The sequence below is a fragment of the Puntigrus tetrazona genome, chromosome 9, assembly GCF_018831695.1.
Source record: "Puntigrus tetrazona isolate hp1 chromosome 9, ASM1883169v1, whole genome shotgun sequence".
NCBI lineage: Eukaryota > Metazoa > Chordata > Actinopteri > Cypriniformes > Cyprinidae > Puntigrus > Puntigrus tetrazona.
Window position 1 is genome coordinate 12131254 of NC_056707.1, and position 17526 is coordinate 12148779.

The 17526-nt window shown below is 35.8% G+C and overlaps 2 protein-coding genes across 2 annotated transcripts in view; one reads left to right on the top strand and one right to left on the bottom strand.

The window, feature by feature from the left end:
- The window catches only part of gtdc1 (glycosyltransferase-like domain containing 1), a 103831-nt gene that overhangs the window by 40123 nt on the left and 46182 nt on the right, over nucleotides 1-17526 (bottom strand). The window lies entirely within an intron of this gene.
- Nucleotides 1-17526, top strand: part of LOC122351360 (rho GTPase-activating protein 15-like) — a 33743-nt gene that overhangs the window by 9023 nt on the left and 7194 nt on the right. Inside the window, 7 exon segments of the mRNA XM_043248390.1 lie at nucleotides 4655-4753; nucleotides 5013-5151; nucleotides 6558-6680; nucleotides 9214-9312; nucleotides 9401-9478; nucleotides 9812-9879; nucleotides 9881-9947. Coding sequence (XP_043104325.1) covers nucleotides 4655-4753; nucleotides 5013-5151; nucleotides 6558-6680; nucleotides 9214-9312; nucleotides 9401-9478; nucleotides 9812-9879; nucleotides 9881-9947 — 673 coding nt within the window.

Genomic DNA, 17526 nt, shown 5'->3' on the forward strand with positions numbered 1-17526 from the left:
TTGTTTGATAAGAACTATTGCGATGTTTGATAAGCAGCATGTGGTTTATGTCCATACGCCATGTCCTGAAATGTCCGTGGAAGTGAAGATCTTTGGCCAGACACTGTCAGATCTCGTGTCTCATGTAAGCGGCACCTTTCGGGCATGTTTACTGCAGATTATGACAGACTGACAGGCCTAGAGTGAGCAGGAGAGATCTGACGCTTCGAACGGCTTGCCTAGAAGGACCACTTCGCGCTCTTGAAGAGACACTTTACAGAATTGAGCTAATGAAGTGATGCATTGTCTAATTACAGGATGTTGTTTAGATTGGCTCTCATTGTGGTACATGTAAACAGCCTTAACCTGACTGTCACAGCAGTGGGGCACTCTATGCTGGACTTTGTTGTCATTTCCATCAAAATATGTTTGATCCAAATGACATTGGAGGGGAGTAGCATTTTGAACGATTTGTGAGCAATGCACAATGCACTTGGAAGGATCGGTCTTTAAAAAGTACTTTAAAGGTTGACATTGTTTCTTTGTCTCCTGATGATTGAAAAGTAAAGAGATGTAAATGAATTTTTCAATTAATTTTAATGCATTTCCATCACATCTCAAATTATTTATTTATTTACTACATACTATTAAATACTTAAGGTCATTGCACACTTAGTTGACATTTTTTCATATTTCATATTTTTCTATTTTACAGATGCGAAAAAGCAAAAAATGTAACCTGATCTAAAACCTTTTAATGACGGTTGAATATTTTGTAAGCAGTGTGTAAACATGATTGACACATGATGAGGTGGAATTTATTTTTTAACGTGCAAAAAAAAGAGTAATGCAAGAAAATAGTTTCAGATATCATTTAGCGTAATTTTGACAAAGTTACAGCTGCTTTGGAAATAAGCAGCTTTTCAAAATTGAAGTCACTTAAAGAGACATTTATTTTTAGAGTTATTATAAATGTTAAAATGTAGCAGTATTTTAAATATATTATCTGGGACAATGGTAAAACAATAGAGAAAAGACATAAACTACATTTTATGCATTGAAAATAAATGACACTCACATGATACAAATTTTTCCAAGATACAAAATATATTACTGTACCTCTAAGCTTGAGATCATGCAATCTTTTCTTAAGATCACTTTGCAAGAGAGTTAAGGGAAAGGTATTTGCTTGCTCTCAAAGCTGCTTACATTGTATTGAGCATTAATTTCAGTATTCATAACAAAACAATGTACTTTATATTCGGTAATAATCATGGGGCCGAACGGAAGGATTTGAGATTCAGACAGCAGATTACAAAAGAGATTACAGCTGCAAAATGACTCTCTTTTAGCAAAAGCATACGATTTACAGTGTCTCAGGACAAATAGTTCTTGCTCAGGAAAATAAAGAACTCACTTTTTGATTTTCAATTTAAAAAACCCTTTGTTTAAAGCAACCTACAAACCGCTGCTAAAAACAACGCATTAAAAGTCCTCGTGACATCTTCCCAGTGTGACGACTAGCCCTGCTTGCTTCTGTATTATTTATCATTATTATGCTATTTCTAACTTTAACTTTTAGTTCAGCTGTTCATTTGTGGAAGTTTTTGTATTTGCATGCTACGGCTCACAATTTTAATCAAATCCACTGATGGTTCAATCCTTTACGAGAATAGCTTGCTCATTTAAAATCGCAATCTGCTGAATGTAGGTTACAGAAACAGTATGTCCTTTCGTGAAACATTTTACAAAGATTTTGTTTCTGTCATTGTTATTATTAATATTTTTAATCTGGCCTATGCAGTCTGAAGCATTGAATTAAACATTGTGCGAGAAGGCATCAGGGAAACGCTGTGCATCTTCCTCCATTTCCTCTGATTTTGCTTTTGTTTTCTCTGGAAAGACGATAGCTCTCTTAGCCAGACCCATCTCAGGAGTTGTGGAAAATTGGAGATAATTAACCCTCCTATCTAAAGCGCTTCAAAGTTGAGTTGTGTCTTTATGTAGCTTTCAAATTAATGTTTAATTTAACAGCAAAACACAAATGTTAAGTCACAAATGGCATTCTGGTCTTTGTACCGCTCTGCATAATTAAACATTAATGAAGAGTCAAAGTGAGAGCCCAGATATTCAAATTCCTCCTCATTAAACAGTGTGATTAAAAGCGTAGTGCTTTTATGTTATACTCTTTCTTATTTCCACTCGTGCAACACAAAACTTTCCACCAGTCCCTGCTTTCCAATCAGCTCCTCTGCCACTTTGCCATTTTCCTAACCGATAATATTCTTTCAAAACATTTTTAAATATGTATTTTCTTTTTTAACGGCACTAACAACATCGATGAGAGATTGTGTAACTGGCTTTCCAGTCCGTCTGCGATAAGAGACACCGAAGGTTAACGTCGCCGTGTTGAATACAGGACTGTAATAGTATGCTGAATATGTAACTTAAATTTTAACGCATAAAAAAGATCATGCGCTACACGGAATGATGCGGAAGGTGGAATATGTACCTATTTATATGAAAAATAAGTAACAGAAGATGTTAGAAAAAAATAGATGAAAATCGTAAATCACATTGCAACAGCAGTAAAAACTGTGCAAGGTTTGTTGTGTAAGCTGTCCATAACAGCATTAAATGTCCGTAGAAATATATGTGCTTGCTACTAACATTGGCATTACATCTATGGGCCCTTCTTTTCCACGGACTTCACCACATGCAGAGATGAAGCATAGCATAAATTATGAAAGCTTGATTCTGGGGAGGTATTGGTGAATAAAGCAATGGGTAGTTGGAAAGATGATTATAATTTTTTTTTTAGAAGCAGAAAGGACAAAACTCATGACTCATCAGCCAACGCTTTCAGATAATCTTCACGAAATCAAAGACCAATGCAACGTTTGGTTTTGAAACAGCTTGATTTACAGGATGAGTTATTTTGAAAGACATAAAATGTGTTTCAGTTTAACTTAATCGAGCTTTGGTGTTGAATTTATTAAGGCTGGTTTGGCTTTGAAATACTATTTGAATTATTTGATACATTGCGTGCTGGGTTGTGAAACATTATCGCTGTGCTTTCTTACGAATCAAAGTCGTACTGGAGTACGTCATACGGTTCATTTGATGTTCGATGTCCGAAAACAATGAGAAAAAAGAATGTCGTCACATGCATAAAATATCTGTCGACTTTGCATAAAAGGGGACCGATGTGCACAAGCGGCATGCATTGTACGACAGCAAAACCAGAAAGAGATACCAAACTGCCATTTGAAAGTTTTTGATGACCTGCAGCACAAATATCCTTCATTAAAGTGGATCTGTTTCACCCGTTCAAACCGCCAACGAGGACTCCAACAAGTCCACCCCAATACAAACGATTACTGTCATGTCCGCAGGCACCCTCCAGGAAAGAAGGAGCTTCAGAACAAACATGCTCTCTCGGATGTTCCACTCTGAAGAATAGAGGGATCGCAAACGCACTCTGACAAGAATTGTGCCCCTAACCATTCCCTCTATATTCACTCCATCCCCAAAGAGACTGCTTGATTCCCCCTGCCACCCTCTCTCAAAGTCAGAAAAGTCTGTTTTAAACGGGCTAAAACTTTGGACGTCTATGTGGAGTGACTGTATGGGGGGAGGGAGAAATGTATTCTGTGATCCACTCTGGTATTTTTAGAGACTGACCACTCCAAAATGATTTTAGGTTTTCGAAATATGCAGTGTCAGCTCTCTTTAAAATAACAAGTATCTGTTCTGTGCAACAGTATTTGACAATTCTGACCTTAGCGTTGGTGTTTGCTTGCATTTTTCTGGGAAGGCCACTTATTCTATGCGACTGTGCCATGTGATGTTATGGCAGTCTCGGGAAATAAGTCTAATGTTTAGTCATATATCAAACTAATAGCTTGTCAGAAGGCTTAGTGCATCTGAGATTTCTCACTTTCCATCTTTTAGTGTATTCGTTCGTTACGTAACTGTATCCATGAGATCTACCGTCTCACACAATGCTTATTATTGGCTATGCATTTTAGATTTTAATGTGGAAAAAAAGAGTTTTTTTCTCCTCAAACACTACCCTTCAAATGTTTCGGTTTGGCAAGATTTTTCAATGTTTTAAAATAGAAAAGAAAGACTATTTGAGTAAAATAGTTTTTGAGTCCATTTATTTGAATATATTTTAAAATGTAATGTATTCCTGTGAGTTTTCAAGAGTCACTGTTCTAGTCTTCTGTGTCACATGATCATTCAGAAATAATTTTAAAATAGTTTGGTGCTCGAGAATAATTTCTTATTACTTATTATAATCAGTGTTGAATGCAATGTTGCTGATTATTATTTTTGGGGAGACAGTCAGGATTCTATCATTTTTCAGATTTATTTAATGAATAAAACGTTTAATTGAACAGCATTTATTCGAAACAGAATTATTTTGTAACATTATAAATATCTTGAAATTCTCTTGCTGAATAAAAGTACTAATTTCTTCATAAAACAAATTTTTTTGGTTACAATTACAGTTATAAAAAGCAAATAATAAAATATTGTACTATTTTGCTGTATTCAATTCTGTATGTTTTATCTAGTACAGTTTGTTAATACAAAGGTCTGTTATTTGCAGGGGATGTGCTAGGTTGCCACTTTTAAACTTTCATTTCAACTCTCTTTTTCCACACAGATAACCACCTCAAATGGTCATGAGTTTTTGCTGCAGGCGGATCACTTTCCAACCATCTCTAAATGGCACGATGCCATCAAGAAAGCAGCGGACAGTCTGGTAAGTTAATTGCTAAAAGACAAAATACCTTTATGTACATATTTACGTTAGAAAGGGGAATTTAATTATGAGTCTTACAAATACTGTATGTGAAGAACTGCATTTTTAAAATATAGGTAGGTAAGTAAATGGTTAAATACACTAATGCATCAGTAGCTAAACAACTCACACTGTGATAAATACTTCAAATAGCGTTAGAGTTTTTGGATGTTATTTCTGCATCTAAGTGATGAATCTTTTATATGATGTTGTGGTGCAGTCGAGTGGAGCTGGAGGCCAGAGCTGTGGTAGAGCAGCCCTTCACAGGTCCAACAGCATAGAATGCTTGTCCAGACCAACCTGTGAACCCACCAAACCTAAATCGAAAGAGACCAAATCTGAACACAGACGCTCCATCAGTGAGTAACACGCACGGGTGTGTGTGTGTGTGTGTGTCTTGGCAGTGTGTGTGTGTGTGTGAAAGAGAGAGAGGGGAGAGAGGTGATAACTGGCAATCAACACAGAGAGTTCAGAAACAGTGAGTGTGTCGGGGCTGCAGGCTCGCTTCACCACTGTTTAATATCCACATTCATGAGTTTAGCGGTACAGATGATACGGTCTGTTCACCAAACCAAAATCAAAAGAAAAGAAAAGGAATGACACATATTTTTGTTAGTTAGGAAAAATAAACTGTATTTTAAGATCATTACAATTTTTTAAATTGTAACTTTTCTTTTGTTGTTGTTAAATTTAATTCTCATTACTATAAGGGCTGTCAAACAATTTATCGCATTGAAAATAAAAGTTTTTGTGTATATTATTTATGTGTGTATGTATTATGTGTATATATATGTTTACAGATTTAAATGTTCATATTCTTACATTTTGCGTGAACTACAACTTTTGGATGCGATTAATTGTTTGACAGCAAATATAGATATTTTATTATAATTTATAAAAAAAATGTTCTATTAAAAAATTTGAATATATGCAAATTCCCCAAAAAATATAGAATAATAAAAATGTACTTTGAATCAATATATAGAGTCAATAAATAAATATTGTAATGGTTATTATAAATAACACACACACACATATATACATGTCTTCGTACAATTCACTGATATACAACACACTGTTAGAATTTTTTTTTTCTCTGTGCAGTTGTGGTCACATTCTGAACAGGAAGCGACGCAGCACCTTGACCACATGGGTACTGCCAGACAGCGTTACAGCGAGCACATCCGCATTTAACATGACGACTGTACAATACAGACACATTAGCGCTCATTACATCATTTACCATACGAGACACAGACCAACAGAAGCTGAATTTCAGACATTATATACGGCTGTTCTGAACTCCGTTGAGATGTTGAGTAAGATGGAGTCAGTCTGCTCTCTGTCAATCATTATTATAAATTACAAGCTACTTGACACTCTCCAAACGCTTCTGTCATTGGTAATTGCAGCATTTTCTGCCCCGAATAAGTATCAAAGAGAATTCATTTACTACTGTACTGAATACTGGGCAGTAGCTCCGAGCTCGCGCTTGTCACACACTAATCACTGGACTTGTGAAGATGTTGTAATATTGCCACTAACATTGGCCGGAATCAATAAATAAATGCTGTGAAATGAGATATTCACGTACGCTGGAGAATATTTCAGCAGAAGTAGTGTTTCTGATGTGCTTTTGAGCAGTGTGGAGAAAGGAGACAGTCTTATTTGCATGAGGAGGACTTGCACAAAGACAGCCTCAAAAGAATGTGGCGAGTGTTCAGTGACAGCATTGTTCCTGTGTCTCCTCTGATCCCCCGCACAGTGTTCAAGCTGAATTACAGCGCCTCAGACAGCGCCGACAAGAATGGAGTTAAGAACAGACTGAAGAAGTTCATCTCCAGACGGCCCTCCATGAAAACGCTACAGGAGAAAGGCCTTATTAAAGGTGAAGCATTCACCGTGTGCTTTCCACACAATACACTGGAAAAAGAAAAAAAAAAGCAGCTATGGCTTCCAGAATAAGTTTGTAAAAACTACAGTGAAATATATATATATATATATATATATATATATATATATATATATATATATATATATATATATATATATATATATATATACATCCAGTAAATGCAACAGCAATTTTCTGCAGATTTTATATAACCGTGCTACTACTAAACTTGGTTTGTATAGGCTAAAAACGTAATAATAACAATACAATAATAACATGGCTGGTAAAGTCAAAGACACATGATTCTAAGTTCATTACGCATAGCTTTTCCATAAGATGTGGACAATTTTAATATATAGAAATTGCACCATTTCAAACACATTGATAACACATGACACTAATGCAATAAATATTTACCAACAAAATATGTACCTAGTAATAAATAATACGAGGAATATTTACAAAAATTGCTGATTATTCTGTGCCTAAATATGAGTAAATTATCAGATGAGATGTTTCTGTTACCAAAAAGTGTACATCCTGTAAAATTTTACTGTTTAGCGTGAAATGTACTGTTTTACCGTAAATAGTTTTTCATCTTTTTACAATTTTAACCTCATCACTGACTATCAGATTAAAAAAATCTCACGTTTTTTAGACTTATTCATTTAACAACTTTGCCCAGTTGAAGCCCAGTTAATAGTCATAATTACATGCTACATAATTACAGGTTACATATAACGTGATGACATATGAATGTGCAATCTTAGGACATTAGTTTATTTTGGCTCTGTGTGTTTCCATATTAAACACAACTGTGACCCAGTTAAAAAAAAAGGAAACAAGACATTCTTTTTCCTTTACACATTATAACATTTCAACAAGCAATGATGCCGAATTTTTAAAGACTGTAACTAATTTATTCCATTCATGGCATACACCAAACATAACATTAAAGGATATTTTAAGCATACTTGGAACCCTCGGATGAAGGTAATGATATCTTTAATTTCCTCTGGTGTCAAAAAAAGACCCTTTAATGTAGTATCTGTGGGGGTAAATGGGAGATCAAAGAGGACAATATTGAGGGAATGAATAAAACTACTGTGGGATTAACAGAGTAGCGCAGGTGGCCCCTAACACAGCTATCTCTGGCAGAGCTCCAAGGCCAGCTAGCCCGCTAAACATCCATCTCCAAATTAGGATCGTTCCATATTGTACCGACGCTTTTAAAAAAGCAATTTATTTAGAAATGCCCCTCCTGCCTGATATTTCTCTAGGAAACCTTCATTTGTGCATTTGTATGCAAAGGTGGCTTGCTTGCAGTCATTTATGCATTTAGCACATCGCCGCTCCCCCCCCTCTTCCCCGTTCTCCCCGGTGCCGAAATGAGAGCAGGACATCTTTGATGTTCCAGAAGCCTCTGGGACAGCTCGCCTGGTCCTATATGAACTCAGAAAGCCAAATGATGAGGACACTTGCACCTCTGCTCTGACAACTGTAGTTTTGCTCATTATAGAGCGTTCTGATCTTTTGTGGGCCGTCTTTGAAATATGACTGCCTCAAAACATTCCGCTATGCATTTCAGCTGTGAAATTCCTGGGTCACACGTTATATTATAGTGCTTATAATTATGTGTCCTTAAATAAGCAGGCCTATTGAGCACTTCTTAATCTGTAATTATTTTTTGAAGCAGCTTGTAATTGCTTATTGCTATTAGAAGTGCCAATCATAAAAAAAAGTAATAGTAATAATAATTACATAATATGTTGATTAATTATTCACTGAAATATTATAGATATTTCTTGAAAATTTAAGATGTTTTTTTGGTAAGCAAATACATTGAATAAGAAATAAAGAAAATCTATTAAAAAATAAAAACAAAAAAATCCCACAAAATAAACATAAACCTGGTTTTTCAGTCTCATGCAATGAGATGCATTTTTTTTTTACTTAAAAATGACAGTTTATCAAAATTTACTCATCCTAATGTCGACCAAACCTGAGTTTATTTCTTATGCTGAACATAAAAAGAAAACATTTTGAAGAATGCTGATTTAAATTTTTTTTGTTGAACAATTCCTTTAAGTTAAATGCATTTGTTCATAATTAATTGCACTAAATAACCACATTAAATTGACAGCTCTATTATTAATACTTATGTAACTTATTACTGTTATTACTATATTACATTAATACTGTAAATAAATATTATTATATAAGTAATGATAGTAGTAATAATTTAAGATGCTGTTTCAAATTAATTTAGTATTTTAAATCAACAGTCAATTTAGATATTATTGTTAGCTTACAGCAATTGCATGAATGACCTTAATTTAATAATTGCAGTTAATAATATATAGTTAATTGTTTTTAGTCATTATTGATATTTTTAATATTAATGAATTCCATTTATTAAGATATATATTAATAAAACACCTTTGGCATGGACTGTAATACAAAGTGCTAGCAAATGCTAGTTTAGCTTTATATTCTTATTATTCTCAATGTCACGTTTTTTTCACAGACAGAGTGTTTGGATCTCACATACTGACCCTGTGTCAGAGAGAAACGACCACAGTGCCCAAATTTGTGAAGTTGTGTGTTGAGGAAGTAGAAAAGCGAGGTACGGCTCAGAAAAGCTCTTTTTGTTTTATGATTGTGGTAGCGCCTTGTTCACTGACTGACAGATGTATTTACCCTGTCCCTTGCAGGCCTGGAGGCTGATGGGATATACAGGGTGAGCGGCAATCTGGCCATCATCCAGAAACTACGCTTCCTAGTTGACCAAGGTAAGTTTAATTCGGTCATTATCAATCATCGGTGGTTGGTTAAGAGCCAGCAGCTGAATCAGTGTTCATCTAAATGAAACCTTATCATTTTGGTTCTAAAGGCTTAGCTGAAAGGTCTAAAGTGGTTCGCGTTTGTATTAGGCGCCACAAATTGTTTGATAAGGATTTTCAGTGTGGTTTGATATGCACTGAAATGCAAGCAGGACAATGTGTTTGGCTCTCAAGGGCGTATTAACGTTGACATAATGATTAGCATTTTTTAATTTCCTCATCAAACGACTGTTGTTCTAATTCTCTCTGTTGGCTTCTCCGACTGTGTCTCTCTTTCCCCAGAGGAGGAGCTTGACTTGGGCGACAGCCAATGGGAGGACATCCATGTCATCACCGGAGCGCTAAAGATGTTTTTTCCGTGAACTGCCAGAGCCCCTGTTTCCCTTTCGTTTTTTCGACTTGTTTGTGGAAGCCATCAGTAAGTACTGAAATCGATACGAGCAAATCAGTGTTATTGCTACAAATATTTGGGATTAGAACCTTAAAATGTATTACAAGGAATGATTAATTACCTTTCCCAGAGATGTGAGACTTCGGAATACTCAAGTATTCCACAGCAGCATCGGGTTATTTCCATTGATGGTTTACAGCTTAGTTTGACCCAGTCCTCCTAACTGTAATTCAAGCCGCGGATGGCTAAACCGCTCGCCACTCTTGGGTTGAGTCGTGCTATTTGGGATTGACCCTCTTAGACGCATTCTTGCAGATCTGTCAGCCAAAAGGGGTCGCTCTTTGACAGGGAGGTGCTGAGATCATTCAAACTCACTGTTTGGGGAATGGGGGAATTTCTCAGGCCAGAGGGCAAAGTCAGGGCCTGTGGTCCAGACAGAAACTGTCACCAGATCGGCCTTAGTGTCACGTGTAACCTCCCTCCAGCAGCACAGAGCAAACTCAGGGCCTCATCTCGAGCGTCCAGCTGACGCCAGTGTGTTTCTCTTGGGCAATCTACCTTCTGAAAGGCATGTACCTTGTGAAATATATGTATGTACCTTTGTGCTTAAAACAACATTTGTCCTGCACTTTTGTTTTATGACTTGTTCGGTTTCTGAAGCTCTGTTAGTTTAAAAACAAACACTTTCAGATTAGTGGCCGTGTGAACTACATAGTGGTGATAAACTATGTACTAAGCCGTATACGGGACAGCGCATAGAGAGTAAGTATAGAGCAAATAGGCAGTTGAGAACATTGTAGGCGCAATTGCAACTTTATTGACCCAAACATTGTGAAGAGGAATAACGGAAGATAAGTTTGGAATAGAATTTTTTAAACCTTTTAAAGCCAAGAACCCAGAATTGTAATAAAGGTTCAAAAGTTTAGAAATGAATACTTTTATTTAACTGCATTAAAATGAGCGTAAGCGGCATACCTCTGTAAGATCTCTATTTCAAACTGTGCTGTTTTTTAAACATTGCATTCATCAAAGAATCCTGTAAAAAATGTTTAATGGTTTCCACAAAAATATTAACATTGCTTAATGAGCACCAAGTCAGCAGATTAGAATGATTTCTAAGGATCAAGTGTTCATGTGAAAACTGAAGACTATTTTTATTAAAATGAAAACCTTTTTTACCATAATTTCTCACATTAATATTTGCCATTACTCTTACCATATTTTTGATCAAATAAATGCAGCCTTACTGAGCATATGAGAGATCTTTTAAAAACAAACAGAATGCACACTAAGAATTAAAAAGACAAAGCATTTGAATAAATAAATAACTGACCTCAACCATGTAATTTTACTAATGCCAAGAAGATAATAAAATAAATCTTTTTCTCTCAAAATACAAGTGTACTTCCTAGCACCCTCTTGTGGCCCTGTAGAGTCTTGGATTAGGATGGTATCCCCAAACATAAATGCAGAAGTCATGATTGTTTTCAGACAGGTTTCCAGAACCTCCCTGTCAATGTCTTGCTAGTGAGACTATATCTGCTACAGTATATCTATGCTTTTTAGAGAAAATCAGCCTACAAATCCCATACTTGTTTAATTTTATTAATAAAATTACTCTCAGCAACTTTAAGTTTTTTTTCTCTGCAGTTTGTTTAAATCAATGAATGATTTATAATCTCAGAGTCTTTAGATATGAACCAAAAGGCCAGCGTGCTCAATGTAATAAGTGCAGGGATATCATTATGAACACAGCACCTCAGTATATCCCCAATGGAAGGAGATATGCGTGAGACAGAATGGGAACAGGCCTGGGGTGATCTTGTAAATTGCTAATAAATATTTACTCATGCTGCATGTAGGCCAGAGTAGAGCAAACTGCTTGTATCCAATTAATCAGTAGATGAGCCCGATCACTTACAGATAGTGTTTAGACAACTAATTATTACTGTAAAAGGCCCCTAATAGCAGGAGGTATAATTAGTTCAACCTGCAAAATGTCTCATCCAAACGGAGGGTATGGGTATGTTGTTATAATGTACTACTGTTCTACTGTTTTTGCTGCATGCAATATGTAAACAATAAACTCCCAATTTGCTGCTTATTAACAGTTAGTAAGGTAGTTGTTAAGTTTGAGTATAGTCTAGTATTATGATCATGTACAGTATACATTATATTAATAAAAGACATTATATTAATAATTATATTGAAAACATTGTATTAATAAAAGGCATGTTAATAAGCAACTAGTTAATAGTAAGAAATGGTCCCTGTACTAAAGTGCTCCTCCTAATTCAATCAGAATTTTTAAATATAGATTTTTTTTTTTCTAAAACTAACCCAATCTTGTAAGCAGGGTTCCCTCGCCTCTTGAAAGTACTTGAATATCAGACACATGGATTCAAGGACATTTTGTTTAGTAGATTTGTGCTATGTTAAAACTTTGCACTGTCAAAGACAAAACTAAACAGCGCTAATGATTGGGGGTGAAGATAATGTAGCACGAGAAAAAAAAGAACCTTAGCATGTGAGCTGATGCACAGTCCCAGTGCTGCCATGAACTGGGCTACTTTGATGCTCTTTCCAAAGGAAGTTTTTCATGTCCACGGGCTGAAGCGAACCCAATAATGTTAGCCACTTTTCCGTCGGAAAACATGTATTTTACCCCACCCGAACGCAATTTATATTGTACCGAGAACACCACTGAAAAGCTTTCATTTGGGCTAGTTTTGAATAGCATTTGGGTGGATTTTGCTTATAAAACCTGGCAACCCTGCGTGAACCTGCAGTGCATTTGCGACTGAAAACTATGACGTGCTGGTATGAAAAATATTTCAGAACACCAGTGCAACAGATCCGATCAACATATTTGCGTTTGCGCTGAGGGGAGCTTTAACGTACTTACAACTTGTTTTTGCAGCTTCATTGACTATAATAACTTAATAAGAGGGACAGTTTCAGTGATTATTAAGTGAATGTGCAAATGTGATCATTAAACAAGAAACTAACATTAAGTGACTTTGATTTTGCTCCATTTTTGTGAAAAAAATATTTTAAAATTTTACTGATAACTTCTTTGTTTTTCTGTGTTTTTTATTATAACTTTTATAAATAGCTTATAAACATGTCATTACAAAGGTAAAAAACAAATTGACTTTAAATTACTTTAAAGAGTCGATTATCATCTCATATTTGATCAGAATTTCTGATTATTGATCAGAAGGTGCTCCTGAACTTTTTAACTGTGGTACTAAAAAGAAATGTGCAGTGGCTTTAAATGGACTTAATTAAATTCCTTAAAACTAGACTGCTCAAAATGGTCTAAATTTATGGAACCTACACATTCAAAACCTCATTACTCTGACATTTTTAATGTAAATGTTATGTTTAAGTGAAATGTTAAGTACTGTAAGAGGTTTTTCATGAAGCTTTATGCTCGAATGTGAATTAGATAGATGCTTGATATAAAATGAATGGTGCTTGAAAAAATCCTTGAAAGTCCTTGAATCTGGTGTTTATGAAAGTGTGGGAACTCTGCGTAAGTCATTTATATTATATTAACTTATACACATGGCAGGACAGGAATAAGCCATCTCTAATGTTCTGTAGGACAGGATTGTTTGCACTGTAGACTTTTGTAGTATGTAGGTTACTAAGCTCCTCCCCCTCTGTAACATTGGCATGGTTTAATAAACCTTGCAGCTCGTCTTACATTTCATTTACGGAAACTGCCCAACATCCTGTTTCATTGATCTCACTAGACCACTGACAAGCAATTTCAGTGAATCCAGCTGATACTTGAGTGGCTCAGGTCTTCTGTATTGGTCCATCACTGTCAAAAGAGGACAGCTCCTCTAACCATGGCTGCCCTTTAAATGGGTGGTATTAACTAAAGGTCTCTGGAACGGTACTTTGGACAAGGATCCATTCAATTAGGACAGCTGCCCAATCGCACGCTGCTTCTGGAAATCTTGTGGAACTCAAGTAATTTAAGCTTACTGGAAGTTCTGGCAAATTATTAATATGCAATCTTGAAGGCTTAAGACTTCGCCAGCATTTAAACGCCCCTTCGCTCACGATCTGTGTGTGAGATGCTCAGAGCACATTTCGTCTTCTCGCTTGCAATCTGTATGTTTATTTAAAATGTACGCACTCCCGCTCCCGCAAACCAACATTTGGGCTTCCCAGGGTCCTCAGGTGAACAGTTGGCCTAATTTTCCATTCTTTCACTCGGTGCCTGTTGTGGATGTGGCAGGCACCAGCTCTTGGCTCACGATGGACTAAATCTATTATTCATATTGCCTGGTATCTTAGCGACATTGTCCTGCCACCTGTCCAATAGACAAGCTCGCCTTGTTGTACAAAGTAAGACATACTTGTTGACAAATGGAGGCTTTGTTCTCCGGGCCCACACACACAATTCAGCGTTTGTGTAGTAATCTGGAAAGTTCATTCAGATGGACTGTATCGTTATATCACATTTGAAGATGACCGATTGCGTATTTTAAAGAGCGAGGTTGTAAGATTTCCAGCTCGACTTTTTTCTGTGAGAAAGCACAGTGCCACAATTGTATTGTAAAAGTGTGCTGAAATAATGCCAATCAGATCTGCGTCAAACAGTACATCTGTCATAACATAATTGTTTGTCTGTTCTGATGTTATGCTCTTTCAGCTGACAGTTCAAACTTCAGTCTGTGAATCACAAGCCTTTACATTCTATGCAGCTTTCCTCATTTGTGCAACGTGGCCTCATTGCCATGCAAAGCTAGCATGCAGAAATATTTTCAAATGCATAAATCTCTTCCCAGTCTCTATATTTCATCAAGAAGTTTTTCATGTTTAATAAATTACAGCGCCGATCCTCTAAGACTTTGTTATTCATAAAGCAAAGTATTCAATTGGGATACATTTAAAATCTTAATCATAACCTGCAGGACTATTTGCAGTGTGCTAATATTTGCCTTGACGGGCTTAAAGAAGCCCCGCAGACAAAGCTCGCAGATGGGCTTATCCTGAGAAGCAAAGCTGTACTGCAGTAAAGATGGTCTCATTGTTTGTAATTGGATTATATTCACAGATTTTTGTAACCAAAAGTGCATCTATTCTTTACTGTACATCAGCTCTTTTCAGAAAACAATGATTCGCTCTCTGTGTTTGATTTATAGAGTGTGCACTGTAGCAGTGGCTCTGCTGCATTTTTGCAGCCCTGGGTACATAAAAATGTTTCATCTGAACTGTAATGTCAGTAAGTGACATTGTCATTTTACCACAGAAAAATTAACGATGATGCCTAAAATTACAGTGAAAAAAACAGAATGTATTGTTTTTAAAATATTACACTCTCGTCTTCTAAATTGGTGCCTTCCAAAAAGTATTTAGCCTAAATATAAATAAGTATTAATTAATAGTTTTAGTTCTGTATTGTAATAATGATTGACAAATGTATGAAAAAAATACAGATTGTAATATGTTATTTAAATAAAATGGATGCACCTTTTGTGTTTTTTTTTATAAATTTGCATTATCAAAATAGATATAAACATAGAAAAAGGCAAGTGTATAAATAAAAATATCATATTATAATTTTTAAACAGAGGTTTGCATTCCTATGTTTTACCAAAATAAAATTAAAATGCATTATGTATTTTTGCCCCTCTTCGTCTTTGTCAAAACATTCCCTTTATTTTAAGAGCAATCCCCTTTGATCAGAGTACCGTAAGACCGATGCTTACCATAGTGAATTCATGCTGATTTAGGGTATAGGCATTTTGAACGAGTTTTATATTAATGACACTGTCCCCACCATCTGTCCAAAATACAGGACAAGGGACCATCTCCAATATGCTAGCCACCAAAGGCAAAGTAATTAATGACAGCAATAATGCCAGCAATAATGACTAGATTAAATATTTTACAGGCCGACTGCCATGCAGTGTCAAAGCCAAAAGAAAGCTAACGGCCTCCACTGAGATAATGCTTGAAGAGAAACTCATAAAAAAAGATATTACTTAAATAACGTAAATGACAAAATGTTGATAAAAAAACTGTAGTGAGGAACTCTAGTTCGTAACACACATTGTTTCGCTAATTATGTGACCTTGGCATTAAAATTGATGATAACATTCTATTTTGAGTGGTTTAGGTTATCGTATGCACAGTTGTAAGCCCTAATGTTTATAGTTAACTCCATTAAAAAGCACAAAACATTGTCCCTCTGCTAGAGGTACCTAGAGGAGCGGGTCAGAGATTCGCTCTCTGTCCTAGAACATGGTCTCTGTCTGTGCTCAATTGACAGACCTGGCATCTGACAGGGGCATCTGCTCGCAGAGCCTGTGCCAGCGCGGTGTATACACGGAGACATCTGCTCCATTAGTGCCCAGGGGGCATCCTGGGCAGTACAGTAGACTGGGGGCATAACTACTGCCAGCTCCCTTCCATGGCACATCCCATGAATAGCATGGTGTAGCTGTTAGCCAGCCACAGTAGGAATAACCAGTGATGTTTTCTTAGAGGAAGGAAGACAGATGAGATTTTGCTCTGTTCAGAATGTGTAAATTGATATAAATTGATTTACAGTGTTGCAAATTTGTTTCATAATGATTGTAAATCATTACAGTAATACTTAAGCGTTATTTATTTTATTGGAATTTTTTTTTACCTTTTGGCCACCTATAATCCATTGCATGCTATGAAAGGTCTTTGAACAGCATCTCAAAATTTCTCTCCCATATAAAATTGTGAATGTCAACAGATTCCTGTATAAGTGAGAATTTTAATGGAACTGTGATATGAAACTATGAATTTGTAAGCATTATATAGGTATTAAATAAAGTATTAAAAGGATTTGTCAAACGAAATTTATCACAAAAAACAATTGTTTGGTCTGCTTGATGTATATACAAAGCAATCAGTACTGTAGTGTAGTCCGGTTTACTGTAGTGAGTCCGGTATATATATATATATATATATATATATATATATATATATATATATATATATATATATATATTTATACACACACACACACACACACACACACACACACACACACACACCGAGAAAAAACTCCTTGAGCACCAAATCAGCGTATTAAAATGATTTCTGCAGGATCCTGTGACACTGCTGAAAATTTAGCTTTGACATCACATTAAGAAATGTGCAAACATATTTTAAAATTATTATATAAATCTTAATCTGATTGTAATGTATTTTAAGCAAATATACGTATGTAGTCTAGGCATGCATAAAAGACTTTCAAAGCCATCAAAAAAATCTTATCGACTACAAACTTTTGAATGGTAGCGTATATTTGGCAGGAACTCGTGGCTGTATAATCTTGAAGGGCTGTTAATACTCTTTTAAACAAACCGTTACGGTGAAATTTGAGTCGAGGGAGTCTGGAGTGCACACAGGTGGCCCCGTGAAAGCTCCATTTCAACATCTGCTCAGGTTCCATAATGATATTGATCAAAAGCATTGATTAAATTATTAAAATGCCCTCTAATCTTCCAAATTAAAGCCTTATCAACAATAAATTATCCTTTTACTTAGTTTACCATACAAGCTTCTTTACACTAACAGTGTTCGAAATAATACAATCAGCTGT